Source organism: Globicephala melas, chromosome 6 (assembly GCF_963455315.2).
Source record: "Globicephala melas chromosome 6, mGloMel1.2, whole genome shotgun sequence".
NCBI lineage: Eukaryota > Metazoa > Chordata > Mammalia > Artiodactyla > Delphinidae > Globicephala > Globicephala melas.
Window position 1 is genome coordinate 100,185,282 of NC_083319.1, and position 27,854 is coordinate 100,213,135.

The 27,854-nt window shown below is 54.1% G+C and overlaps 1 protein-coding gene across 1 annotated transcript; it reads left to right on the plus strand.

The window, feature by feature from the left end:
* Nucleotides 1-3,747: 3,747 nt before the first annotated feature.
* Nucleotides 3,748-27,096, plus strand: RHOBTB2 (Rho related BTB domain containing 2). The gene is made up of 10 exons (XM_060301263.1): nucleotides 3,748-3,764; nucleotides 12,039-12,240; nucleotides 12,859-12,962; nucleotides 13,489-13,674; nucleotides 14,365-15,383; nucleotides 15,652-15,770; nucleotides 18,154-18,304; nucleotides 21,887-21,975; nucleotides 22,795-22,900; nucleotides 24,111-27,096. Coding segments are annotated over exons 1-10 (2,196 nt in total). The 5' UTR covers nucleotides 3,748-3,762; the 3' UTR covers nucleotides 24,329-27,096.
* Nucleotides 27,097-27,854: the final 758 nt, after the last annotated feature.

Consider the following 27,854-nt stretch of genomic DNA (forward strand, 5'->3'; position numbering starts at 1 on the left):
TGGTTCCAAGTGGCCACATAGCGGCAGCCACCATCCCTGCCACTCTGCCCAGGGGCCCGTGTCACAGGCTGTAACGGGCTGACCTGTTCTCTGGGAAGCCTGCAACTCTGAGCACCACGCTCCTTTACCCTCTGTGTCCTCCTGTCAGCCCCACTGTGCCCTGGTCCGCCACCCTTCTCCCCAACTCGCTCCGTGTCTTGCCCTGGGGGTCCAGTACGCGGGAATGACCCTGCCCTGCAGAGCAATGCTCTGGCTGGGACAAGTCACCTTGGACTCTCCACGCCCACCTTCCCCCTTCTTAGCCATTGAGCCCCTTCTTGACCATGATCTTGGGAGGGGCTGCAACTTCCCAGGGTAGCTGGCTGCTAACCCTGACTGGTTGGAGCCTAAGAGAGGGCTTTTGGGTCCAGAGAAGCCCAGAGACAATGCAATTGCCTGGTTGGTCCCTCACCTCTGTCACCACCTCAGGAAACTTCTGGTCAGCATTCCCTGGCCGCCCACCCTAGAGGACCGTGCAGGGTTGAATAATGCCCATATGGCATTATAATAATGTCCAGTAATACCTGGTGGTCCACTGGCCAGTTGCCCTCCTCCTCTGACCAAACCAGAGCCATGTGTGTGTATTCTTATAGATATCTCTGCCAGGAGCTGTGGGGAGGGAGGGGAGCAGATGGGGAGACAAAGAAGAGGGGGAAGGAGAGAGAAGGGGAGAGAAGCAGAAAAGAAGTGGTCTTAAATGTGGATGGAGTGGGTCCTTGACAGATCCCAGACTTTGTGGGGACAGAGCTCCGGGGACCTGGGGAATTCTCTGTCTCTGGTTACAAAAAGGTAGGGTCAGAGCTGATCTTCCAGGTTAACACCCGATTTTACTGAGAACCCCAAGGGCATGGGAATCCAGCTTTGACCTCCAGTGCCTTTCACACCGTTCTCTTTCTTGTGTTGTTGGAATCCAAGCACCAGGAAAACGCCAGGGCCAGGGCAAAGGGTACAGGGTGGGTCTTCAGGGAACTCAGGGCGCAGAGGAGGACCAGGTCCTTTCCTGGATAGCCCCGCACAATCCTTTAACCTGGGTCAAGAGCAGCTCCAACCCCAAACTCAGGTCTGACTACTGACATGCAGCAATGCCCAAGGGGGTGTCTGTTCAGGCTAAGCTGACCTGGACAAGAACACTGAGCCCTGTAAGTGTTTACTAAACAAACCCTGTCCCCTGAGTAGGGCAGCCAAATTTAACCCAGCCTCATTGCCATGCAATTATGTTTTTAAGATGCTCCATTCCTTTATCTGGAAGCAGGAAACAGTAATACATGCTCACAGTGGACCACTTCTGAGGGACAACAGAAAACTTTCCCATCCCTGACACTAATTATTATCTCTGTGAGCTCTAGCACAACCAGCTATCGAGGGAGAAAATTGGGTCAGAAGAGAGGAGGTTGGGGGCTCCTGTACACACACCTCCCCTGCCCCTCTCTCCTAGACCCCTCCCTGCCCCCTCTCGCACACTGCAGCCACATGGAAACCTGTGGGGAACAGTTGGGGCTTTTTATAATTTTATTTGTTAACAGTTCAGGCTATTTTTTTTTTCATGCTTCAAGTGATGCCAATGCCTCATGAAAATGTTGTGAAAAAAAACAAGTCTATTTTGGGGTGATCGGCCTCCTCAGAGCTTCTCACTTGCAGCTCCGCAGGCTCCGGGAATGGGCCTGCCCTCTCTCAGAAGTTCTTCAGCCTGCCTGAAGTTCAGGATCCCGGGCCCAGATGCACTGGCTAGGGGACGCATTTTTTCCCCCTCTTGTCATTTTCCTGCCTAGAAAGCAGGGCAGAAGAAACACCATCTAGCTTCTTTCTGCTTCCAGCTGGCCTCGCAGGGGCTTCCGGTGCACTGTCCTGAGAAATGAACATCCCAGGAGACTCGGAGTAGATCACGTCTTTCCCCCATGGCATTCGTGGTGATGGTGCAGCTCTTTAAAGACATAAGCCAACAAGTGCTCCAATTTCTCTACTGAACGAAGTGCTGTTTCAAAGCTGCAATGTCTGTTTCATGGAGGCCTCAGCCAGCTGTGCAGAGCCAGGGTAGAGGGGCTTGGGTGGGTGGGCAGAGGGGTCTACATGCTCAGAACTCTGCTAGCAAGGTCTGGTGGTAGCCTGGCCAGGCCTGAATGGGAATGGATTCTTCAGTTCCTGCTGGAAGCAGCCCTGCCAGCCCCACAATGTGGCTGTAGGAAGGCTGCAAGGACCAGCTGGGCTTGGAGGATCTCAAGCAGAACTCATTGCCTCACCTGGTTTGTTCATTTTCTCAGGACCGCCCCCCTCCCATCCCCGCTACCCCCCAGGCGCTGGGCCAAGGTGGGCCTGAAATTTTCCAACCCTGGTAGGTCAGACTGTCAGAATTCCACCCCACCCCGCCCACCGATCCTCACCCCAATGCCCTCTGTGCTGTCTGCTTTCCATAGGCAGCCCTGGGGTGCACAGGAACACATGGCACTGGTCCTCCGTTCCAGCGTAGGTCTGTGATGGAGAGAAGGCGGAAGTGGAGGAAGAGTTCAAGGGACCACACAGTCTCTGATCTCAGCCCGGGAAGATGAGAAAATCATTTAGCCACCCTCTGACTTCGGGCAAGGAATACTGTTATCCTCAGTGGGAGACCAGAGAGATGAAGTTCCTTGACCAAAGTCACAGAGCCAGTTCCTGATGGAGCGGGTACTAGAACTGAGATCGGCTCCTCCTCTGTTTTGGTTTCCTTCACTCTGGGCTCTTGGGGCTGCTGTGGTCCGCATCTCTGCCCTCACTGGGCTTGAGGGGGGGCTCCTCTTCCCTTGGCTTCCTTCTGTCTTGTCACCACCCTGCCCCTAGGGGGTTGTCACAGATACCCTTCCATTACCCTGAAATGACACAGGGCCATCTGTTTCCAGAGGTCTATGGCTGGCCTCTCCAAGCCCTTTCTTCATCGTTCCCTATTTCTCCGGAAGTTCTAAAATTTTCTGTGTCTGAATTGGTCCCCAAATTGTGACTGACCACGTAAGGAAGCTGAAAGTGGGGACGATGGCAGAATGAGGTTCTCTCTCTGCCTCTTACCATGTGTCTAATCCCTCCACCCTCCAGCCCAAAATGCTTCCTTCTGTGCTCAGCCTTGGCAGCCGTCAGCTGACATTTTAGAGTCCCAATTTGGGTCAGGAGCTGCTCCAGTGAAAAGGACAGCCAATTAGACATAGGCCTTCCATGTTAGGAACTCGCATCAGGTGTCAGTGCTGGAATGAGCCTCAAAGGTCACCTGACCCAACCCTCGTACATAAGAAAGCTGAGGCCCAGAGAGGTCTGGGAATTGTCCAACGTCACACAGTTGCGTGAGGACGGAATCCAGGCCTCCTGATGGACAGTGGACCGATCTTTCCAAATTACCAAACAAGTTCAGAATGTGCAGATGCCTGCAGCATGGGATGGCCCATGACCCCAGTTCTTACCCCTCAAGGAGCCCCTTGTCTCCCTTTGATGGCCTCTCTCTTGGCCCCGGGGCTGAGTGTCTCAGCCCATCGAGCCTGGACAGCAGAGGCCATGCTCTTACCTTGAGTAGGACCCTCTGTTTGGGCTGATCGACCTGGTGGTGCCTCTTTGCATTACTCACAGTGTGCTCATTCCTTCTCCCACTCTCTTCCCCTGCCCTGCCCCCTTCCCTTCCACCCAGCCCAACCGGGAGCCTGGAGGGAGCACAGAGCAATGGCAGCCCGAAGAAAAGGCCAGTACAACCTGTGGAAGCCCTCTCTGGACATGTGAGTAGCCACTGTGTGATGTCAACTCCTTCCCCATCAAGTTCTGTACCCCAAACATTCATCCACGCGTCCAGGATTTATTGAGTCCCTCTTGAGTGTCTGTTGCCAGGCGCTAGACCAGCACGGATGGTACTCTTTTGAATAAGCATAGTCCCTTCCCTAAAGCGTCCTCAGTACTGTGAGGGACAGAGAGACCCCATGATACAGCAGGGTGACTGATATTCTTAGGGGAGTGTAGAGGAAGGGCAGGGAACCTAGACTTTGCAGGGGATACTCATGGAAGACTTCCTGGAGGAAGTGACATCTAGGCTGAGATTTGAAGGATGAGTAAGCATTATCCAAGTGAAGGGGGTGGAAAGAGGAAGGGTGTTCAGCCTGAGGGAGTCACTTGAGCAAAGGCCCAGAAGATCCCTGTCTCCTCGCAGAGACCTGAAATTCCCCATGAGCCCTGGGCAAGGAGGCTGAGAGACTCCAGGCTTCCAGATTCGGCTCCTTCAGCCCACGTCAGAAGGCCTGTGGGGTGGGCTTCACAGAGGCTCGAGTGTTCCAGCAGAGGGGCAAAGAGAAGACAGGCTAGCAGCTCACAAATAGTTGAAGGGCTGAAGCTGCTTGGGAAGCAAATGGAGCATGCAGGTTGGAGGAAGGCACAGTGGGAGGGGTCTGCATAGCTTGGGCTGGTACCAGGGAGGGACCTTCAGAGCCACAGGGAGAGGAGGGCTTGGTGGCACTGGCTGAGAGCCTGCTGCATGGGTGCATTCCTGAGAACCCGATGGAGAGTTCTCTCCCCAGACCAGCCTCCTGCCCACGGGCTTCAGGAAAACGGCAGCGCGTGATGTCCTGGAGGAGGGCGGTTATGGGGATAGATGGAGGGGGTGACGTTGGGGGACAAGTTCAAGGGGTTTGTGTCATTGGGCAGGAGGAGTCACAAGAGGGCTGTGGTAAGGGAAGAGATTTTTGGGAAACTAGAAGGGAAAGAACCCCTCAGGCTGCAGCCAGGCACTGTCCCCTCAGGGCACGTAAGCTTGGCGAGGGAGGTCCTTGCCTGGGCCACCAGCAGAAAGGCAGTGTGGACACCCAGGCAGCCAGTGATATGGGGGAGTCAACAGCCTGTCCTGAAGTGCTCCAAAGAAACACACAGTGGTTCCAAGCTGCAGAAACTGGGAAGAGGGGGCTGGTGTGTGTGTGTGTGTGTGTGTGTGTGTGTGTGTGTGTGTGTGTGTGTGTGTGTGTGTGTGTGTGTGTGGTGTGTGTAACAGAAGAAAGCAGGAGGCAGAGAGGAAAGGGCAGGAGCCTTTCTAGAAAAACTTCCCCCCCAGGTCTGACTTGAGACATACAGTTGACCCTTGAACAACAAGGGTTTCCACCGTGCGGGTCCACTTACAGGCAGATTTTTTTCCAATAAATATGTATACAGTTGGTGCTTCGTATTCACAGGTTTCTGCATCTGCATGGAAACCTGAGAACAGGGAACACCAACTATGTTCATTGTACTTTGCCATTTTATATAAGGGACTTGAGCATTTGAGGATTTTGTTATTCCCGGAGGGCTCCCGAAAACAATCCCTAGCAGATACCAAGGAATGACTGTAATCTGAAGGGAGGAAAGTGGACGTCCCAGGGCTGGGGTGGGCCGGGTGCACGGGGAGGGGGAGGGGGCAGGCCGCCTGCGCTATGAGAGGCTGCTGAGGGCTGGGAGCTGGGGCCTGGGACAGAGGGCTCAGAGCAGGCCACTGACAACTCCTTGGTTGCTGGCGAGGGACCCAGCCTCAGGGAATGGCCCTGTTTTCCATTGGAGGGCTGGCAAAGGTGAAGCAAACATGGTAGCCAGATCCTTGGCCTGGGAGCCAAGATCTTGAGGCTGTCTTGAGTAGCTGGGAGGCATGAATTGAGGGCCAGGGTTGGGTGGGAAGAAGGCCTGGCATTGGCCACAGTTGGGGCAGAGGCTGAGGGCTGGGTCTTGGTAGTGATCTGCCTCTCGAGTTGAGAATCTTCAGTTGCCCTGATGAGGAGAAAAAGCTGGGATCTGGTGCCTCTTTCTCCAAAAAGAGAAAGGGCGCATAGCTGCAAGCCCTATTGCCCCATGACTTTGGGGAGAGGTCAGTTCTCTTTTCCTGCTCTGTGCTGCATCGGGGCTCTGCCTGTTGCTGGGATGTGTGAAACATGAAGCCAACAGGCTGGCGCTCTGGAGTGGGTGGAGGGATCAGGATGTCAGACACCCTGGCCCCCCAATGGTGTCCATGCAGAGATCTCATGCTGTGCTCTTGGCGCAGAGGTTAGGGTGAGGCTCTTCAACACCAAACCTGTGGGAGGAGCACACCTGTACACAGTTGAGTTTCTTTCCTAAGCTTGTGTTCAAACCACTACTCTGTTTTATGAAGAGGGGATCCTAACTAGGAGCACCCTCGATCATGCTTAATCTCTTTTCCGGCTCTAGGTAGATTCAGAAGGAGGTGGGGGAAGCATCCCTCACCAATCACGCACTTACTGAATGTGGACCAGGCCGGAAAGCATGAACACCTTGGTGGGCAACTTCCAATTACATGCATTCATAGATGGGAAGCATGCTTCAGACAATACAAAATTCATTTTTTATTTGGCTTTATTTTTTGGCAATTATATGTTGCAGAAACTAGTATTAAAGTGGATTTGCATTCTCAGAGCACAAGTTGGAGGTGTGACGGAGGGGGTTAAGGGGGAGGCACGTCAATCTGGGCTTTAAAAATTGTCCAGAGGTAATCGACAAGATGGATAAAACCAGACTGAGCTGACTACTGTCATTACTAGCAGTCAAGATCCTCATAATCAAACTAGCCTTGAACATGGAAACTTCCTTTGAGGACCACTCACGTTACAGATGTCATCCCTTGTAATCTATTTTACAGAATTTTGAGACAGAGAGCCCAAAGGTGCTTTAGGTAACGTCTCCAGGGCTAGTGTCTTCGTGGCATTTCTTTCAGAGGGCAGAAGATACTGGTGAACGCCAGGTGGCAATAGGATGAATGTGGGATGGAAGTGGAGCCTGCTGGAGAAGAGGGACGGGGGACGGGGTGTGGGGCGGGGGAGGCTTAGATGGGAAACAGGTGCAGATGGTACAGGGCCCCCCACCCTGAAACTCATTAAGGGGCATGGAAATTGGAGACATAGGCTGTAGCTGCAGGGGTGATGATGGAGGGAGGAAGGTCCTCAAATGCCAGAAGAACGCCCCTGACGGCAGAGGAAACGCTGTCTTCCTTTTCTCATGGGAAGCAGTGGATGCCTGGGGCTAAGTAAGGGTCAAGGCAAAAATGTCGAGTTTCCCGTCCCTAACTCGCACCCCTTTCAGGGCGGACTAGGATGCTCTAGGAGTTCTTTCTCAGCCTCCCGGAGGAAAGGGGGGAACCCCGTGGGAGTCCAGTGCGGTTTTGATCCTCGCCAGGTAGAGGGACGCTGCCCCAGCACGGGTGGCGAGCCGAGACCCCCTACGCCGCTTCCCTCCCGGAGTCGGGGGAGGTGGGGGGAAGAGTAGAAGGAGCGAGAGGCGTCGCGAGGCGGGGCAGGGGGCGGGGCCTCCGAGACGCCCAATCCCCTTATTTCTCCGCCCCTTCCCCGCCCACCGCCCCCTTTCCACCAACGGAGCGCCGAGATGGGCGGCACCTGTCACGGCTGGCGTCCCGGGTACGATTTTGCCCCACCTTTTTTTGCTGCCTTCTTTCTTTCTTTTTTTTTTTCCCCTTTCCCTTTTTTGTGAATGAAAAAAGGAGGTCGCGAGCGGTCCCTGGGACTGCGGCGCTAGGCTTCTTCGTGGCCGCGCCTTCGGATCGGGCCCGGGCGCGTAGCAGTGGCGGCCTCGCCACTCTAGCCCACTCCTGCTCGCCGCCTCCAGCCTCCGCAGCCAGAGGACCGTTGGCGGCGGCGCGGCCCAGTCGCGGAGGTCGGAGCGGCCGGCCAGCTGCCCGGCGCCGGCGCGCCTCCATGACACGGGGCGCCGGGGGTGCGGGGAGATGCTGATCCGGAAGAGGCAATGGCTGCAGTGCCGCGCGCGTGGCCGCTCCCTGCCCGCCGTCCGGCCCGGGCTTCTCTGTCAGAGTTTTTGATCTAACGCGAACCGGGTACGGAACCTGAGCGGCAGCAGCGCGACGGCGCCGGCATCGTCCTAACTTGCACGCGCGGAGTGACCCCAGCCATTTCACTAAAATGAGCGTGCTTAGCAGGAAGAGATGTGTTCCTTACACTAGAAATTACCCCGTCACATGTAGCGGTGTAAGTAAATGATTAATTTCTGTTATGGCTGGGTTGCAAGCAGCCTCTGGAAACGCGCCGCTTCCCCGCTCTGCGTCCTCCCGGGCCCTGTCTGCGCCCCTCCTGACTTCCCTTGGGCTTCCGCTCTTGCCTGGGCTATAGCTTCGGCTGCTGGGGTCTTAGCGGGCGGGGGACTAACATTTTCTTGGTTTATCTAGGGAAGGGAAGATGACTTGATTGCCGTGGCGTGTCGTGGCCTTCCCCCTTCCCCATTTAAAATTTTAAAAAAATTTTATTTTGTATGTGTGTGCAGAGCAGCGTGCAGGAAAAAAGGTCCAGAGTGGTGGAAATGTTTCCGTTAAAAACCAATGGAATGTATTTTGCTCGCTGTTCTGGAGATGTTTCTTTCAACACACTCCATTGCAGTCTGTGCGTCTGAGTTCTGGCAAACTACTGGGAGAAATCCTTAGGGCTGTTTGTTGATGTTTGAAGAGGCTTATTCTGTGTTTAGGCTTGCATTTTTTGTTAATATGACCATTCAGGATCCCTTTGGGCCCCGCTGCCCATCGGGCCTGTGGAGGGATTCATCTCTTTGCCTTCCCCCATGTTACAATGTCAGTGGCCTCTTTTAATTGGAAGGCCACCCTCTCTGCTTTTCTCTTCCTGATCGTATACATCCTCCTTGATTTTTACCTTCATTTTCAAGATATTTTGTATTTTGTGTAAGATGCAGGATGTGGGATATTGGTTGCTAGGAGACAAAGCAGGCTCCCAGGGAGATTCTGTTGTTTCCTTGACAACCAGACTAGGGCAGCTACAGATGAACAAGCCTCCTATCAGCTGTGGGAGGGAAAGAGGGGCTTTTCTGGGCTCTGCAAAGAGTGTGTGTAGGTGTGTGGGTGTGGGACTGGGAGCCTGTGAGTGTTGCAGCTAATCTGAGCACACCTTTCATTTTGGCCTGTCCTGAGTTCAAAGAGCTGGGAGAGCAGTGGGCAGGAGGCTGTTTTTGGAGAAGGGAACAGGGATTGTGGGTTGGGGTGGGAAGGGAGCACGTACGTGACGCTGGAATCATTGAGGGAAAGGAGTGGCCTGGGGGTCGTGATAGCCAGGGCAGGGTGGCAAGGAAGCCGTAGCGTACGGAGGTTGGCCAGGAAGCTCAGAAGGAATGGGGATGAGGCAATTGTGCAGAAAAGTCTAGAGTCATTGAAGGAGAGAGTGCTAGAAGGAAAGGGGAAGTTGAGAAGCTTACTGAGTGGGCTGTGCCGTTGTACATAAGCGGTGATACAGTAAAGTAGCAATATTCTTGAGCAAAAATTACATTACTGTTGGCAATGGCACCATATCTCCAGTACAGGTCCTTTTAAAGACAGGCCTGATTACACTAAGAGTTCTGCTGGCTTAATCGGGCCAGTGTGTATCTTAAAGAGAGATATAATTACACATATAGATATGTAATCCAGCATTATATAATACCACATTACATAAGAAGGCAAATACCTCCTTTCGGCCCAGGCTCTCTTGGCATGGATTTACCAAGATTCAGGAGACTTTCTCCGGGAGCCCTCATACCCATTTTCCCGAAGGGCAGATTGAGGCCCAGACAAGTGAAGTGATTTGCCCTTTCCCAGATCTGACAATGAAGTTTGCCAGTCAGGCAGCCGGCACAGGGGTGGAGTGGGTGAGAATGATAAAAATCAGGAGGAAGTCAAAAGACATGCAGGGGAAGGCCTCAGGGGCAGCTGGGGAACAAATGGGGAGGGGCTGCTCAGCTGGAGCTGCACCCAGCAGGTCTGCTGGCTAAACTCACAGCACAGTGTGGCTCTCCTGCTTGTTGCTTAGCTGTCCCCTACTTAACCATAGAGGTGCATAAGGTGTGCCTGAGTGTTTGAGTCATAGACTCGATGATCTTGAACCAGCACTGAACTGCTCTGCTGGTGTTCTGACATCCTCCTCGCCATCCAGCTGCTCCTGGATGTAAGAACCGATGTGCCTGCTCCGTACCTCCTCATCCCCCCCTTCTGCCTACACACCTCCATGCTGCTGGAATCTGAATTCGAGAAAGAAGTTCTGTGGGCTAGTAGGTTTTTCTCTTTCTCCTACAGCTGCATGTATTTGTATTTGGGATTCTATCTGTTTTGTTCTTCCGTCGATAAAACAGAAACCACAACCCAGAAGATTCCTCCTAGCGCCAACACATCCTCCCCACTGCCTGACTTGAGACCAGGAGCTGTCAACATGGGGGTCCCGGTCCTCAGTTCAGGAGAGAGAGCAGCGGGGAGGCAAGATGGTCGGTAGAATGGTGGTTGCTTGCTGGGGAGGGCGAGCAGGGGCAGAGGAAGGAGAAGGAATGAGGCAGACAGTTGCGCTGGAGACTGGCGGGGGGTGGGGGGGAACCTGCACGGAGACCCCTTGTTGTTTAGATCCTGTAAAATTCCAAGGGGGAGACGCTTGTCTCATTGAAAAGTCCTTGCTGTACTTTTTGCTTAGGTGGCTGAGATGCATCTACTCGAGCAAATCCCAGTTGCCATCGTTACTTGGATATTTCAGGTCTACATTCCTGCCTGCTGGCATCCAGTTACAGCCCAGCATGGTGGCCTGACTCCTGGGCTGGATGGCTCAGCAGTGAGGGTGCCTGGGCAGCCTCCAGGACTCCTCTGAGCTCAGCCTTCCTTGGCCTAGGAAGGATTCCTCCAAATTGCTCCAACCCCCAGCTGACTTCAGGTGCACAGGGAATGTGAGCAGGGGCAGGCCAATGACCCTGGCAAAACCACGCTTCCGAGTAACGCCCGCATCTACCCCTACCCTCTCTCTTCCACTCTTCCAGGAGGTGGATGCCAACTGGGAGGCTGCCAGCAAGAGCCCCTTCAAGCCGAGGGCCCCCTCCTGGTGACAGCTTTTTAAACACTGACATGACATTTTGACTACAGAAGGGACTTCTGTTTGTTAATCTGAGCAATCCCTCTCTGTGGGTGGGCAAGCCACTTCCTCTCTACCCAACACAGAAGGAAACTAAGGCAAATATTTGCCCAGAAATTCAGGCCCAAGTTTCTGACTCTCTGCTTCCCCATTACCCATGCAGTCAAGTTAGCGAGCATCCTTCCAGGGTTGCCAGTGTCTGGGGGCTTCCAGCCTGAGAATCCTCCTCCCCAGGAAGGAGAAGTGTGGAAAGGAGCGTATCTCACTTCCCCTGAAACTGGATGCAGGATGCTTGGAGGGTAGGCCTGGGTAGGGGATGGGAAGGCCCACTGGTCTCTTAGCCGTGGGGTGTATCATCCCAGGCCCGTAGTTACCCCCACCGCCATCTCAAAACGGGGCCTGCTGCTGAGTGAGCCACGTAGGCAACGGGACAGACCCAGAGGAGGAGAGGGGAGGCCTGTGGACTGCTCAGGTGCATGCAGAAGCCCCCTCAGCCCCAAGAGCCTGGGCTGAAGGACTCTGGCATCTCCATAAAGGGGGCCGGGGTTGAAGGATAGCCATGGGCAGGCTGGGGCTTGGAAATCCACAACCAGAGAGGGAGAGGGACAAAGGTGGAGGCCAGGAGAGCTGCTGCCCAGCTTTGACAAGTCCATTAAATTTTAAAGCGGCCCTGCCCTCGGGCATGCTGGGAAGGGGTGGGGACCTGGCCGTGACTCCGCTTCTCTCAGCTGTTTGTTGTTCTGCTGCCACAGCCCTGCTGGCTGGAGAAGGAGCGCAGATGATGACTGAGCTTCCTAGGCAGACACTTCTCTTCCCGGGAGGGTGGGGACTGGCCCTGGGCAGACTCCGCCTTGGTATCTCTCTCAGGCATCCCCCCCATCCCGGAGCCCCACCGGAGGATGGCGGCAACAGGAGGGAGACCAGAGGTTCACCTGGTGGAGCTGCGCCTCTCAGCCTGAAGGGGCTCCCGTCTCCTCGGCCCCTGCAGAGCTCTTGGCCAGAAAGCCGCCCGCTCCTTCCTCCTCCTCTCCACTCCGATGCTTGGAGAGGGGGCAGCCCTGGCTGAGGAGAGCAGCTGGCCCCGGCCCTCCAGGGGCTGGCATGCATAGCTGTCTTCACCGCTTCTCTCCTCTCCCTCAGGTCCCAATTAATGGATTCTGACATGGATTATGAAAGGCCAAACGTAGAGACCATCAAGTGCGTGGTAGTGGGGGACAACGCTGTGGGCAAGACCAGGCTCATCTGTGCCCGGGCCTGCAATGCCACCCTCACCCAGTACCAGCTGCTAGCCACCCACGTGCCCACAGTTTGGGCCATCGACCAGTACCGGGTGTGTCAGGAGGTAAGGCTGGGCGTCCGCGCCGCGCCGCGCATCTGGGCTTCTTCCCCAGGGATCACTCCAAACGGGGCCTGTGCCTAGCTCATGGAAGCCCCTTAGGGGTCGGGTGGAGGCAGCTGAAGAGCAAGGAGCCCTGGGAGGGAGGCCTGAGAGGAGTGCCCCCCTCCAGCGGAGGGGTCCTTGGCCCTTTGTGTTTTGCACGGCTGAGCTGGTGCCTGGGGCATAGCCCCCAATAATGGGGAGCCCTGAAGGGGGAAAGGGGTGGTGCTTTGGAGAGATGAGAGCTGGCGGTAGGGAAGAAGCTGCCAGCTAACGATACCAAAAGATCAGAGGCTTGGAAGTGTCCAATTGGCAGGTACAGTTGGGAACAAGGGCAGGCTCCCTGAGAGATCCCGTCCACTGCCGTAACGGTCTGCCCTCTGAGAGTCTCTCACCTCCTGGCCAGCTCTTGTTAGTGAGTCTGCAGAGGTGGCACCTGGATGAAGGTGTTTTAAGGCACACGTTGGGAGGCACTGGCTGTCTCTCCAGCCCCCATGTTGCAGGACCCTCAGGAGTGAGCAGGCATGCAGGGCCTCCAAGAACCGTTGCCCTAGATTCCTGTCCCCCTCCCTGCCCCCACAGGTGCTGGAACGTTCCCGAGACGTGGTAGATGATGTCAGCGTGTCCCTCCGCCTCTGGGACACCTTTGGAGATCACCACAAAGACCGTCGCTTTGCTTATGGGAGGTAGGGAAGGCCCCCGGCTGCCTGCGGGGAGCCAAGTGGATGGCTTTTCCCTGCTTTCCCCGAGGTATGAAGCGCCTCTGTGACCCTGAGCCTGGCAGGAAGGAGTGGAGAAAGCAGCACGGGCAGACCCGTGAGGGGGCGGCAGCCTGGGTGGCTTGCGATCAGGATGCCTGGTTTGAGTCCTACCCTGTTAAGCAGTGGCTCTGGGACTCTGAGCAGTTAGGAGAGCTGTTCTGAGATGAGTTTTCGCAGATGAGATGGTAAAAAGTGGTCATTTCTAACTCACAAGAGAGCTGTGAGGTCAAAACAAGAGTCTTTGGAAGCTCTAAAATGCTAAGTGAGGGGTGCATAAACTAGAGGTTCTATTATTATACGTTTTGGGAAAGATCGTGTGAGCAGATCCATATGACAGACGTGGGACTGCAGTGTAGGGGGTGCAGGCGGGTGTGTGTGTTCTCCCTCGTTCCAGGGGCAGGTAACCTACCACTAGCTTTCTTTGCCTGTAACCTCACTCTCCCACCGCCAGATCCGATGTGGTGGTTCTGTGCTTCTCCATTGCCAACCCCAACTCCCTGCACCATGTCAAGACCATGTGGTACCCAGAAATCAAACACTTCTGCCCCCGAGCACCTGTCATCTTGGTGGGCTGCCAGCTGGACCTGCGCTACGCCGACCTGGAGGCTGTCAATAGGGCCAGGAGACCCTTGGCTAGGTAGGGGGTGCTGGTGCCTAGGGAGGGGAAGGCGGCAGATGGGGTGTGGGGCGTGTCTCCAGGCTTCCTGCTCAGTCCTGAGGGAATCCACTAAGCCTCACATCTCTCCCTCCATTTGAAGCGAGCTTATGTAGGGAGACAACAAGAGTTCTCATTCTTTCATTCATCCATCCATCCATCCATCCAGCTATCCATCCAGCTATCCATCCAGCTATCCATCTGTTACACTGAGTGGGCCATACTGGGCTAAGCATCATGAGGAGAGAAGGAGAGGGAGTGGGTGGGCAAGCATTCCTTTGCATGAAAGGAGCTTATAATCTTGCTGGGAGGTGAACTTGATAGGTGAACATGTTAAAAACCAACGTGGAATGTTGCATGTTAATTGCCAGACAGGTGGTTATCGCTACCACTGTTTTGAGCTGGGGAGGTCACCAGGGCCGGGCATAGATATGGAGGGCTTCCTGGAAGAAGAGGTGATTGGAAGTGAGCCTTGAAGGACTAGTAGGATTTAGCGAGACAGAGGAGAAAGGGAGTGGAAATGAGCAGGGCAGGCATGGGTCTTAGGACACAGATCCTGAGCAGAGACCCTCCAGCCTGGTGAAAAACAGACAGGCTCTGGAGAGCTACCTCTCCCTGCCCCCCACTCTCTACCACCAACATGAATTTGGCTTCCCTTCTTGAACCTGCCAGGCCCATCAAGCCCAATGAGATCCTTCCCCCAGAGAAGGGTCGGGAGGTGGCCAAGGAGCTGGGCATCCCCTACTACGAGACCAGCGTGGTGGCCCAGTTCGGCATCAAGGACGTCTTTGACAACGCCATCCGTGCAGCACTCATCTCCCGCCGGCACCTGCAGTTCTGGAAGTCCCACCTCCGCAATGTGCAGCGGCCTCTGCTGCAGGCACCCTTCCTGCCCCCCAAGCCACCTCCCCCCATCATTGTGGTGCCCGACCCCCCCTCCAGCAGCGAGGAGTGCCCCGCCCACCTCCTGGAGGACCCGCTGTGCGCGGACGTCATCCTGGTGCTGCAGGAGCGTGTGCGCATCTTTGCCCACAAGATCTACCTCTCCACTTCCTCCTCCAAGTTCTACGACCTGTTCCTCATGGACCTGAGTGAGGGGGATCTGGGGGGCCCCTCAGGGTCAGGGGGCCCCTGCCCGGAGGACCACCGGGGTCACCCTGATCAACACCACCACCATCACCACCACCACCACGGCCGGGACTTCCTGCTTCGGGCAGCCAGCTTCGATGTGTGCGAGAGCGTGGAAGAGAGTGGGGGCTCCGGACCCGCTGGACTCCGGGCTTCAACTAGCGATGGGATCTTACGGGGCAATGGGACAGGGTACCTGCCTGGGAGGGGTCGAGTGCTATCTTCCTGGAGCCGAGCTTTTGTGAGCATCCAGGAAGAGATGGCAGAGGATCCACTGACTTATAAATCCCGGCTGATGGTGGTGGTGAAAATGGACAACTCCATCCAGCCGGGGCCCTTCCGGGCTGTTCTCAAGTACCTGTACACAGGGGAGCTGGACGAGAATGAGCGGGACCTTATGCACATCGCCCACATTGCTGAGCTGCTCGAGGTCTTTGATCTGCGCATGATGGTGGCCAACATTCTCAACAATGAGGCCTTCATGAACCAGGAGATCACCAAGGCCTTCCACGTCCGCCGGACCAACCGGGTTAAGGAGTGCTTGGCAAAAGGCACCTTCTCAGGTATGGAACGTGCTTAGGAGCTGATGTCCAGAAGGCGGGGGAGTTCCCTCCAGGAGCCTTCTGAGGTCCAGGTAGCATTCTAAGTCATCTCAGCTGCTGATGCCCCTGAAGCCCAGCGTCCCCAGCCTGAGAGTGTGGTCACATTGTGCTTCACAGCCTGTGGCTCGGAAGGAAGCAGGTTGTCTGGGCACGCTGTTGACCCTTGGGGTTGGGTGTCCCACGTTCTTTCCCCACGTGCTCACGTGATGCCTCTTCTCCGCCCGGACAGATGTGACCTTCATCCTGGATGACGGCGCCATCAGCGCCCACAAGCCCCTGTTGATCTCCAGCTGTGACTGGATGGCTGCCATGTTTGGGGGGCCATTTGTGGAGAGTTCCACCAGGGAGGTAAGGCTAGGATGGGAACGGTTGGGAAAGAGAGGGACTTACTCCCTTCCCATCTGAGGCATCTGTCACTTAATGGTACTTTCCTCAGCCTTGACTGTGTGCACGTCACTGAGTGATGGGCCCGAGAGAAGTTTATGAGATGGTTCCCACAGCCAAGGACTTTCCAGTCTACCAGGCTAGGGAAATACGGTAACATCTTAACTCTACAGTTGAGAAGACACTTTCGATTCGTTGTCTTATATTGTCTCACACGAGACTCTTATAGCGTAGCCTTCCACTTTACGTGTAAGGAAAGTGAGGACCTGAGAAGTTAAGCGACTCATGCAAAGCTCTGTATGTAGAAAGGAGAGGGTAGGACTTGAACTCAAGACTTCTGATTCCTTGGCTGTATACATTGTACCTTGCTTTCTCCCGGACGCACGTGAAATAACTAGAAAAATATTCAGTCTGTCCCAAACTGAATCCATCACTGTTTTTAAATGTAGGTTTTATTATAATTGAGGTATGGTGACGCCAACAGATCAGGAAAAAACTACCATTAAAAAGATAGGTTGTTATACTCACAGATCTCAATGGGAGGGGCACACACAGCGTCTGGGGACATGCAGGGAAGCACCAGGTTGGGTCATGCGGCAGAGGGAGTAAGGGGGACTGTGGGCAGGAGCCTTTATTGTCTCTTCCCTGGGAAGGAAGAGGTGAAGCAGGGTAAACAGGCTTAGGGTTGGCTAGTTTGAATAATTTCATCAGGCTCTGGGGCATAGGGGCCGTCCTGAGTCATCTGGTACCTGGCCCTGGGGTACTTAGGGCAGGGGGAGAGTGGCCTGGAGTGTGAGAGCAGATGAAGATGACACCTGGGGGTGTGGGCTCTGGATTGTTTGGTTTGCATATGAAAGGCATGATCTCAGGTGAGGCCTTCATTATCTCTAGGAAGTCCCTCTAGGGTCAGCAAGGCCCCCAAACTGCAAAGCATCAGAATACAGAAACTAGAAAGAAACACTTCATGCCATCACCCTTCCCTTAATCAGGGCCACTCCAACCCCCTGTTCTCACTGATACCGCTGCTTTCTTGGGCACCTAGACTGGAAACACAGAGTTGGAAGGCGCCTATCAGTGTGTCCTTAGAAGTATCCTCTTCAGTCTGTTCTCTCAAGTCTGTTCTCGCCTTTCCACTCTCCCAGCCAAGCCGAGCAGCCCAGGCCGTGGCCCTGTTCTCCATCTTCTCTGAACTCCTGCAACATTGACTGTCCGTCACTCAGCCTTGCAATTAACAAGGTCCTTCTTTGTGCAGTGACTTCAAGTTCTGAGGGTCCACACCCCGTTTCCCCAGCTGGTTTGTGGTTTCTCTTGAGTGTAGGGACTAGGTCTTTTACTTCTGCTGAGTACTCTCCTCAGCTCTGGTCCCTTAGTCAGTGCTCAGCAAACACTTGAATGAAAAGCTAGACGAAGAACAGTGCAGCAGAGCGTCCTATGATACAGAGTAGGGATTTCCTAAAATTTCTGGGAAGGACGTCTTTCCGGCAGGCGAAGTGGAGGGGTTCAGATTTGAGTTGTCTGTGCTCCTTGAAGCGTGAGTTGGGTTGGGATGTGCAAAAGTGTGAGGCTGGGGACTCTCCAAAGCCGCGGGGCCCACCACTACCACAGAAGCAGCTGTAAAGCTCCAGCGGATCCCCAGTGTAGCCTGGAGAGGCCGGCGTCTGATGAGAAAGCAGTTTTTGTGTTGGTTCTGCTCTGAAGAGATCCCAGAGGCCCAGAACAGCAGCTTCAAGCAGACCGGAGACACCAGCTGATGTCTGCTTTGCTCATTCGCATCCCACTTGCACTGCTCCCTGAAGGGCTGGGAGGGGCTGGTGCAGGGGACCAGAAGGACTCCTTCACACACCCTCCAAGCCGGAAGGATGCTAGCAAGAGTCCAGGTCCTTTTAAAAGCTGTTGGAGGGCTTCCCTGGTGGCGCAGTGGTTGAGAGTCCGCCTGCCGATGCAGGGGACACGGGTTCGTGCCCCGGTCCGGGAAGATCCCACATGCCGCGGAGCGGCTGGGCCCGTGAGCCATGGCCGCTGAGCCTGCGCGTCCGGAGCCTGTGCTCTGCAACGGGAGAGGCCACAGCAGTGAGAGGCCCGCGTACCGCCAAAAAAAAAAAAAAAAAGCTGTTGGAGCACTGCTCATAGGTGCTCAGCAGCTGGGCTCAGCACAGGCTGTTGCTGTGGGAGACCAGCCTTTGGGGAAGGGGGGTTCTGAGCAGGTCCAGGGGCCACGAAGGGGTGGCTGCCTGTTTGGAGTAGCCCAGCTAGGTGGGCCAGAGTCTTCTGAGTTCCTCAGAACTGAGTTACTCTTTCCCTAAAGCTGGACCTCACCGCAGCCTGCTCTATTCCTTCCCACCCGCAGGTGGTGTTTCCTTACACGAGCAAGAGCTGCATGAGGGCCGTGCTGGAATACCTGTACACCGGCATGTTCACCTCCAGCCCCGACCTGGACGACATGAAGCTTATCATCCTGGCCAACCGCCTCTGCCTGCCACACTTGGTCGCCCTCACAGGTAACTAAGCTCCGGGGCCTCCCGGGAGGAGGAGTCGGGGACCCCCAGGAGTCGTGATTGCTTCTCTCACCTGTCTCCTCCTAGGGGACAGGCCACGAGCACCCAGGGAATACGTTTACATAAAGTGAAATACGTCGGTGCGTACTGGGGTTTGGGTGAGGACACGGATGTAAAGAAACATGTGAAAGGGGCGCTCGGTGGGATCACCTTGTAGGCTCTCTCCAGAGGGCATCTTGGCCCAGCAAAGTGGTCTCCAGCAGACGCCAGGGCCTGCTGTTCTTATTAGCTTGGCCGCACTCATGCAAGCTTAAGAAGTCAAAAAGAAAAGAACACGTTCCTCATCTCTCCCCTTCCTCCTTCCTTTCTTTTTCCTTCTCCTTCTTCTCCTTTCCCTCTTCCTCCTTCTTCTCTTCCACCTTCACTTTCCCTTTCTTCTTCTAGAAATAAGACAGCAAACATTGACCTGCCGCTCCTAATTCCTTGATTCCTTGTAGATCCTGAGAGCTCGAGCTCAGCTTTCAGGATGGACCAACCTCAGAGATGGGTTGGAGCAGGGACTGAGGCAGGAGGGAGACCAAGGTGCAGGAGCTCGGGGTCCAAGGGCTGGAGGAGAAATGCCGCCATCCCGGTCAGGGGTGTCTGGGGTCTGCTGATGTTGGAGTCGACATTTGCTTTGCGTTGGTGTCGGCATTGCTACCTGTACTGGTGTTGATGTCGAGGTTAGTATTCTTGGGCGGGTCAGGGGGCAGAGAGCAGGGCCTCAGATACTGAGTTGAGGTTCAGGGAAGGACCCGGTGTCAGAGCTGCTGGGGCCCTGGGCAGATGATCAAGGCTGGGACTGAGCTATGAGGGAAGCGGTGATCCCATGATGAGAAATGAGTTGGAAGGTGGGACGTGGTCCCAGGAAGAAGGGAGAAATCATTGATCAGAACCAAATGTGAAGAGCTGAGCCTTACCGTTCAGGAGCTCAACTCCCTCTGCAGAGCGAGTCCAGGGGACACCAAGGGCTTCAGGGCAGGGAGCGAGAGACAGGCTTCTAAAGCTTACAACTGCAGAATTCCCTGGCGGGCCAGTGGTTGGTTAGGACTCCGCTCTTCCACTGCAGGGGGGCACGGGTTCGATCCCTGGTTGGGGAACTAAGATCCTGCATGCCACACAGTGTGGCCTGGAAATAAATAAATACATAAATAAATAATAAAGGTCAGAGCTGCAACAATATGTCATCCATGGTCATCCATGAAAAAGTGCTGTGGCCTTCCCAGAGCACAGAAAACTGTCCAAACTCTTAGACCGAGTAATTCAACGTTTGAAAGGCTATCGACAAAGAAATGACCCACATGAAAAAAAACGTATAAAGGTGTTTAAGTTTGTTTCATCATGGCAGGCGATCAGATACAAGTCAAATAGACACCATTGGTTAAGCACACATGGGTAATTTTCACAAGGTAGCGATGAAAAATGTTAATCACTGCTGCGTGGAAAGGCTTATAGAGAATAACACTGAATGACTTTTCCAGTGAAATGCGCCATACGTGCAAGAAACATATTTAAAAAATGCGTTGTGTATGTACCTTGTCAGTGGAAAATGCCAAGTATGGTGTAGTAAGTGGTGCTTTGTGTTTAGTGATATATGCTTCCTATGAAGTTATTAATTCAAGCTTAAAATTTTTTTTAACATTTATTTATTTGGTTGCACTGGGTCTTAGTTGTAACAGGTGGGCTCCTTAGTTATGGCACGTGGGCACCTTCGTTGCGGCTTGCCGGCTCCTTAGTTGTGGCTTAGCAGTGGCATGTGAACTCTTAGCTGCAGCATGCGTGTGGAATCTAGTTCTCTGACCAGGGATCGAACCCGGGCCCCCTGCATTGGGAGCGTGGAGTCTTAACCACTGCACCACCAGGGAAGTCCCAAGCTTAAATTTTTTTTAATGTTAAATATAACACAAATATACATAATATATGGTCAGCTTAATGAAGTATTACAAAGCAAAGGGACCCTTGCCGGCCATACCAGAAGCCCTTCACCTGTCCCTCCCAACCACAGGCCCTTCCCCCGTCCCCAGGAGGAACCACTCTGCCTATTATTCTTTTTTATAGCCTCACTTCCTTACACTTCCTCATAGTTTTATCATCCAAATGTGCATCCTTCAACACTATAGCATGATTTTATTTTTTATATATCCTTTAAGTTTTTTCTTTTTTAATCTCTAAGTACCTTGTCCATGAAAAAAACTTTCCCTTGCAATTTGTTGGAAAAACCCCACTGATCTAGGAAATCTAGATTTTTTTTACTGATTGCGTTTCTATAGTACACCATCTTTCCTGTAAACTGGCCATTGGATCTAGAGGCTAGATCGGATTCACATTCAGTTTTCTTTCGGTAAGGCTACTTCATACATTGTTTCTCTTTTTCATCAAGAAGCATAGACTGTCTGCTTTTCTGTCTCTTTGTGACGTTAGCAACCATTGAATGTCATTGCCTGGATCCATTAATTTATTAGGTGTCGTGAAATGGTAATATTCCAATTCAGTCATTTTTTTCTTTATCTGTTGGAACACTTCTAAAAAGAGAGAACCTTGCCCTCACCTACTGTTCATTTACCCAGTGGTATAGTTCATGTAGAGCAGGCAGGTGAATGCTTGATTCTTTTATTTACCAGTTTTCAAGATACATTTGTTTTCCTATCATCCTTTGAGAGTGACCAATTAGTTTCTTATTATTAAGTATGCTTATGAACTCTCAGATTTGAACCTACTCAGTTGGTTTCAAATAACTGCAGTTAGCTTTATGGAAGCTCAAATACCCTACTGCTCCCTTAGCCTGTAGGAGTCTCTTCAAGTTGGCTGCAGAGTCTCTGAGCTTTCTGCTTATCAGGAATGACAAGATGTTCCAGGTTCCTCTTGTACATTTCCTGCCCCAGACCTGGAATCAGCCATTTCTCTAAGAAGTCCTGGTTTCTTGTAGCTGGAAATGGGATTTCAAGGCTGCAATCTGTGCCTTAGAGATGCTTTTGCTATTGGGATGGCTCTTGTTTCTAGGTCTTTTCCGTGGACTGAGCTGGGAAATATATTTTTAAAGATAAAATACTTTATGAGTTTATAGCGATACAGTTAAAATTCAGGACTAAGAGTGTTTACTTCTTCCATAGAAACGTTTTAACATGAAATGCAAGGTCAGTACACAATTTGTTACAAAATTTAAATCAATACGAACAACTTGGTTTAATCCTTAGTTCTAATTCATAGTTCTCAGCAAACCTGAGGTTTGATACCCTCTCCCATCAGTTTCAGTGGCTGCTCTGGGGGGCGGGGGCTTTCACCCCACCCATGTAACTACTTGGTGCAACGTACGTAGCTTGAAAAACCCTTTTAGGTGATTCTGATCTCCTTCACTTCCCACCTCCACTCCACCTGGAAAGTCTTGCTCTAATCCCAGTTTCCTCACTGGTAGCAGCAGACTTATATCTCCTGGCCTGTTGGGACTCACCCCTTTGCCCTGCGATGGGCCCCTGCCAGGGGGGATAAGCAAGTGCCTGTCCACTCCTGTGGTCCTTCAGCCCATTCCTGGCTGTGTGTGTGTCACAGAGCAATACACAGTGACCGGGCTGATGGAAGCGACTCAGATGATGGTGGACATCGATGGGGACGTCCTTGTGTTCCTGGAACTGGCTCAGGTAGGATGGCAGGGGAAGGAATCCCTCCAACATTCTCAGCTTTGGGCTCTGCCTGCCCATTTGGCAGCGAATGGGGAGGGGCTGGGAGGTGGTGGGTAGGAAGGGAACCCACTGTCAGACTTGGTTCCCTGAGTGGGCAGAGCCCATCTCATCCTCCAGGCCAGAGGATGCACCCTACCCCGCCAAGAGGAGAGGCTGGCCATGGTGGGGGGAAGGGACAGAGACTTCAGGAAACGGGGAGGGAAGCCCGGAATCATGTACAGACGTGGCTGCTGCCTGCTGAGGTCATTTAAGGCACACTGAGGACTCTCCCTCTAAAATGAACTTCCCACCTCCATTTTCCCAAACAGGCAAGCAAAATCTCCCACACTGGCCCTCCGGGTGCCAGAAATTCTACCAGTAAAGATTAGTTTACGAAGTTAAAGCATGGCAGACACACCTGGGAAGTCAGTTTTCTAAGCCTGGTCGTCAGCACCTTAGTGCAGGCTGCTTCGGTCCCTGACAGCAGAGAGGACGAGGGGTCATATCTGAGGAGGGCAGACACAGCAGGATGCCGCCACATAGGAATGTGGATTTCTGGGACTGCCGGGGACAGGTCGGAGGTGAGGTGGTGGTCGTGACAGTGCCAAGGAGCAAATCCAGCGTCATTCCCTTGTGGTCTTGTGTGGCCTTGCCTCTCGAGGTACCTCTCGAGTCTTTATGACTTCAGGGCCTTTGCCCACCTGTGCCAAAGCTTTGGCTCTGAAGGCAGCTGTAGATGTCTGTGTGCAGACCCCGCCCCTGGGGTCCCAGCACAGATGCGTTCCCGTCTGTTCCCAGTTCCACTGCGCGTATCAGTTGGCTGACTGGTGTCTCCACCACATCTGCACCAACTACAACAACGTGTGTCGCAAGTTCCCACGAGACATGAAGGCCATGTCCCCAGGTGAGCACCCCCGGCTGCACCTGTGCTCCTCCGTCTGCTTGGGTCCAAATCTCTGCCCTGACCCCAGGGCACCCGGAGACTGCCAAAGACCCTTGGGCCTAACTTGACCTTGTGGGTGGGGAGCAGCCTGCAGAGGTGCATCCGGCCAGGCAGAGGGGGGCCCGGGAAAAGTGCTGGCGTGGAGGGCAGGGCTCCCTTGGGGACCTTGGGCAACTCACTTCGCCCCTCTGGGCTTCTGTTCCTCCTAAGTACAGTCAGACTAGAGTTGGTATTTTTCAGACCTTTTTGCATCAGACTCCACAGTAAGCAGTACATTTTACCTTGTGACCCCAGTACACATATAAAAAATACCTCAATTGTTTTTAATGCTACTCATGACCCATGACATTAATTTCATAACCTAGGAATGGGCACAAGTCCCAGCCTGGGCAGCACAGGTCTGGGTATCCTCTGGGATCCCTGCAGCTTGGCCTCTGCTTAATTGACGTCTCAGGTCCTGGGGCCCACAGGAAGCGCATAGGCTCCAGGGAGAGGTGTCGCTGGCCTCCCCGAGTTCCTGCCGCTCCATCTTGAGGTCTTCGCTGGGCGCCCTCCACTCTGCTGTGACCCCCTCCCCGCTGGCAGCTTCTCGCTGTACGCCGCCAGTTCTCCCACCCCCATTCTCTCCTCTTCACCCTTCTAGCATTTTCTTTCTAAAGCACAGCTCCAATCGCATCACTCCCCCGGTTCCAAACTCCCGTGGTGCTCCCCCGGCCTTCCAGAATAGGTCCAAACCCCTCAGTCCAGCCTTCCCTCCCGTCTGACCTCCTGCAACACCCCCATCCCCACTTGCCTTGGAAACCTCAGCTCTGCCAGCCACCTCTGCTGTCACCCCAGCCAAGCCGCGCATCTTCTTGCCGACAGCTTTGCTTGCCCTTTCTCCCCCATACTTTGCCTCAGCCTGCTTTATTCTCAGCACACACTAAAGCCCTGTGTAGATCTTCCCTCTGTCTTTGAAGAATAGCACAAGTGGGAACGCCTTTCCCCGGCACGTACCGTCAGCCCCACTCCCTGGGCACCTGACTCTCTTTAGGGGGCCCTGTGAAGGGATGTGGTCCTTGCAGGACCGAAGGCCGTCTGCGGGTCCCGTGGCAGCAGGGCAGGGGTGGGAGTCCCTCTTGCCCCTTCTCCTGACATCCTCCTCGTCAAACCCTACTGCGTTCTGCTCCAGAAAACCAGGAGTATTTTGAGAAGCACCGGTGGCCGCCTGTCTGGTACCTGAAGGAGGAAGACCACTACCAGCGGGCCCGGAAGGAGCGTCAGAAGGAGGACTATCTCCACCTGAGACGGCAGCCCAAGCGGCGCTGGCTGTTCTGGAACAGCCCTTCCTCGCCGGCCTCTTCAGCCACCTCCTCGTCCTCCCCATCTTCCTCCTCGGCTGTGGTCTGAGATGCTGCCACCCTCTTCTGACCCCGCTGCTGTTGCCCCCACTTGTTCTTGCCCCTCTGCTCTTCTGCATCGCCCCCTCCACCTTCCAGGGACAAAGGACTCACATAACCGGGACCCTACGGGGAGGAGCTGCTCTCACCAGCCAGCATAGCTCAGCAGAGAGAGGAAGGAGCCGGGCCTCGTGGGTCGGAACAGGCGCCCGGGGAGAGGTCCCGATTCCACAGCAGGGCAGGAGACGGCTCCTGGGAGGTGGGGTGCGGGGAAAGGGCTGAGGGCTGTGGCCTCTGGTCTCTGGGTTGGAGAGCCCTAGAATCAAAGGGAAACTCTCCCAGCCGTGAGGCCGTGTGTCTTGGTCTGCGGAGGCAGCCTCCTCCCCGTGAGCGGCCGTGAGCAGGCAGGGTCCTACCTCTGTTGATCGTGTGTTTGCATCAGTGGACTTAGAGGGTTGCAAATGTTTTGTGGGCATTTGCACGTGGAACCTACTCAAATCCTCACTGGAGAAGTCAGGGTAGAAATTAAGCCTTCAGAACCCAACTCAAGGTTTCCACCCCTGGGGTGCGGCTGCCAGAGGCCGCAAGTGGAAGGCTGGCCCTCTGCCAGCATCCCTCCCAGGGCTGTGGGCATCCAGGCCCGAGAAGGGCGGCAGAGGTTGCTCAGAGCTGCAGGCCTAGAAGCAGCGCCTCTTGGTGCAGTGAGAAACTTCTTTCTCCCCCCTCCTTCACCGCTCAGATTTGGAGATGGAAATGAAAGGAAACAGCTGGAACAGGGGGAGAGAAGGAAGGGAGTGATGGGGGCCTGGGTACAGCAATCCCATGCTCCTTTGGGCTCCTCCCCCTGCCTCTGGTTAGCACGGCTTCTCGTGGGGTAAATTTAGCAAAAAACCCCAAACAACAATGAACAGAATCACCACCAACAAAAACGTTGTCGCCTCTATCCCCTCAAAGGAAGAAAGACAGAAAAAGTCCCTGTATGGCTTCCATTTCTATAAAGCCAAACAGGGTTCCCCATGTGGATGAGGCAACGGTTGAGACAGTAGAATTGACTCCAATGCTTTTCAGGAAAGCAGTGTCACCGGCTGTGACCGAGGACGCTCCGGCCCTGCTGGTTGACCCTGGGCAGCACGTTGCATGCCCTCAGCATGCTGGGGATGAGGTTTCGGGGGTGGGGAGGGTGGGCCCAGGAATCTCTGTGGCATCGGAGCCATGCGTTCGCCCATCATGAGAATCAGGCTATCCTCACCTTCATCAGGTAACTCCATAACATATGAATGTGTTGGAGGGATGGGGTGTGGTAGGGGTCAAAGGTCAGGAGAAAGGCACTGACATGGAGAATAGGAGGCCCTGTAATGAAGGATCATAGCACATGGCCTCACTCAGTGCTGGCTCGTGATAAAAGGGAAGGAGAAAAAATGGAATTGAACAGGAGCGAAGCCAAGGTCAGTCCAGAGAAGAGGAGGGAGGAGACTGGAGGACTGGAGGATTAAGACAGTAGCTTTGGGGAAAAGATGGGTCGCAACTGACCTCCACGTTTTCTAATCCTGATTCGTATTTCACTCCCCACACCCTTTGTAGATTTAGAAGACGGAGTCCCTCTGATGAAGGTGGAGCCAGAGAGACTGAGCTCCTGGCCTCAGAGCTCAGGAGTCACCTCGTCTAAGAAAGATGCTTTAGGAAGAGGAACTGGTTTTCGGTCCCAGGGCCCTAGGTGGGCTCCACCACCAAGAGGCTGGCTTTAGGTCTGGGATAGAGCAAACCCAGAAACAATGGAAACTCTGCATCAGTTTTTTGGTGCCAAGACCTAGGGATTTGAAATTAAGTCCTCGTCAAGAGAAGGAGCAGGTCAAGTGGCAGGTCAAGCGGGTCTAGAGTGACTGTGCCCCGTGTTGTCGGAGCCCCAGACTTGGAGGCCATGGCTGCCTCCCCTCCAAGTCCTTCTCCGGGTGGCGGGCTGGGAAAGCAGACGTGTGCTGCCCTCTAGTGGCCGGTTAGCTCCTTGCCGCTGAGCTCGGGGCGAGCCTGAGGAGCAGTGGGCGGGGCAGAAGGGGAGCCTCCAAGGTGGGGGGTGCAGCTCTGCCCCCAGCACCTTCACTGTGGGGGGGGGGAACAGAGGAGGGGCCGGGGGGCCTCCCGGGAACTCTAGGTGGGTGGGAGAGCCAGGGCCTGAGGTCCAATGGCAAGGGAATTGGGGCTCCAAGAGGTTGCAGGGCTGAGCCACTGGGCCCACTGATGAGGATGCAGAAAGGCCAGCGGGGAGAGAAAGGGAAGGTGGCCCGGGAGTTGCAGGAGGCCCCCAGGTGAGGGGTCACAGAATGACCCCAGCAAGCAGGGCCCCACCCCCCACCCCCTTCCCACCAGCTCTGTCAGAGCCAGTCTGCACCTCTAGGGAGCCCAACAGGCCCAGGTGTGGCCCAGAGACATCACCTGCGGAGGCTGTGGGGAAGCTGGGCCAGGCTGGGGTCCCTCCCCCAGGGGAAGGGCAGGGAGGAGGGGCTGGATTCCAGTCCCCCAGGAACCTGGCGCCCGGAAATCCAGAGTCAGAGCAGGAGACGCCCATGCAGGGCGAGCTTGAGCCCGAGGCATAAAAGGGAGAAGGATGGAGCGGGTCACACAGCAAGAACACACACCCCTGCACCCGGGTCACTCAGCACTGCTCCAGAGAACAGTAGGATGGGGGAGAACACACACACACACACACACGCCTCTTTTTATATAAAATTGCATATTTAATTTGGTCATGAATTCATAAACACATGAATATTTTGTACCTAATGGCCTTTCTTGTATTGTTTGATATTTCCAACAAACTCTTCTAACGTGGGAACTTCCAATGGAGAGGAGCATGAAAAGATACCCAACCACTAATGAAACACTTATTAAGTGCCTATCGTGGGTCAGGTGCTATTTGGACTGGATATAAAACAAAAAAGACAACTTCATGCTCTCATTCAGCTTACCTTAAATAAATAAACATGACAAACACTGACAAGGCTAATACTTTAGACGAGCACTTAAGGAAGTCCTCCAAGAAAGGAACAAGTGAGGTGAAACATGATTGGCAATAATTCATTTATTTCTCCCTCTGAAGATGAATGCAGAGTGTCCACAGATGCAACAGCAAAGGCAGGAAACGCGGGACTTCCAGGGAAGGGAGGGGCAGCAAAGTGTGACCTCTGGAAGGAACAGGGAAAGGGCTGCAGCACCAAGGCCACCGAGGTAGGACCCCTACCAAACTCCACGAGAACACCATGCCCTGAACATATCTAAATACTCAGCCAATTCTAGTTTGGGCCCAGCCATACCACTCTTGGACACACAAAGTTCTGAGATGGAAAAGACCAAAAACTTGAGAATGACTACTTCCATAACATTATCTTGCCACGACTGGAATACTACAGAGATAGGTGGGGTGGAAGGAGGGCTGAAGGGGTTACAAAATATTTTTAAAAGTAAGAGAAAGTGGTCTACTATCCCTCAGCTGAGTGTGCTGCCATGCATATTCCTTATTTAGGCAGAGCAGTCAAGTGAGG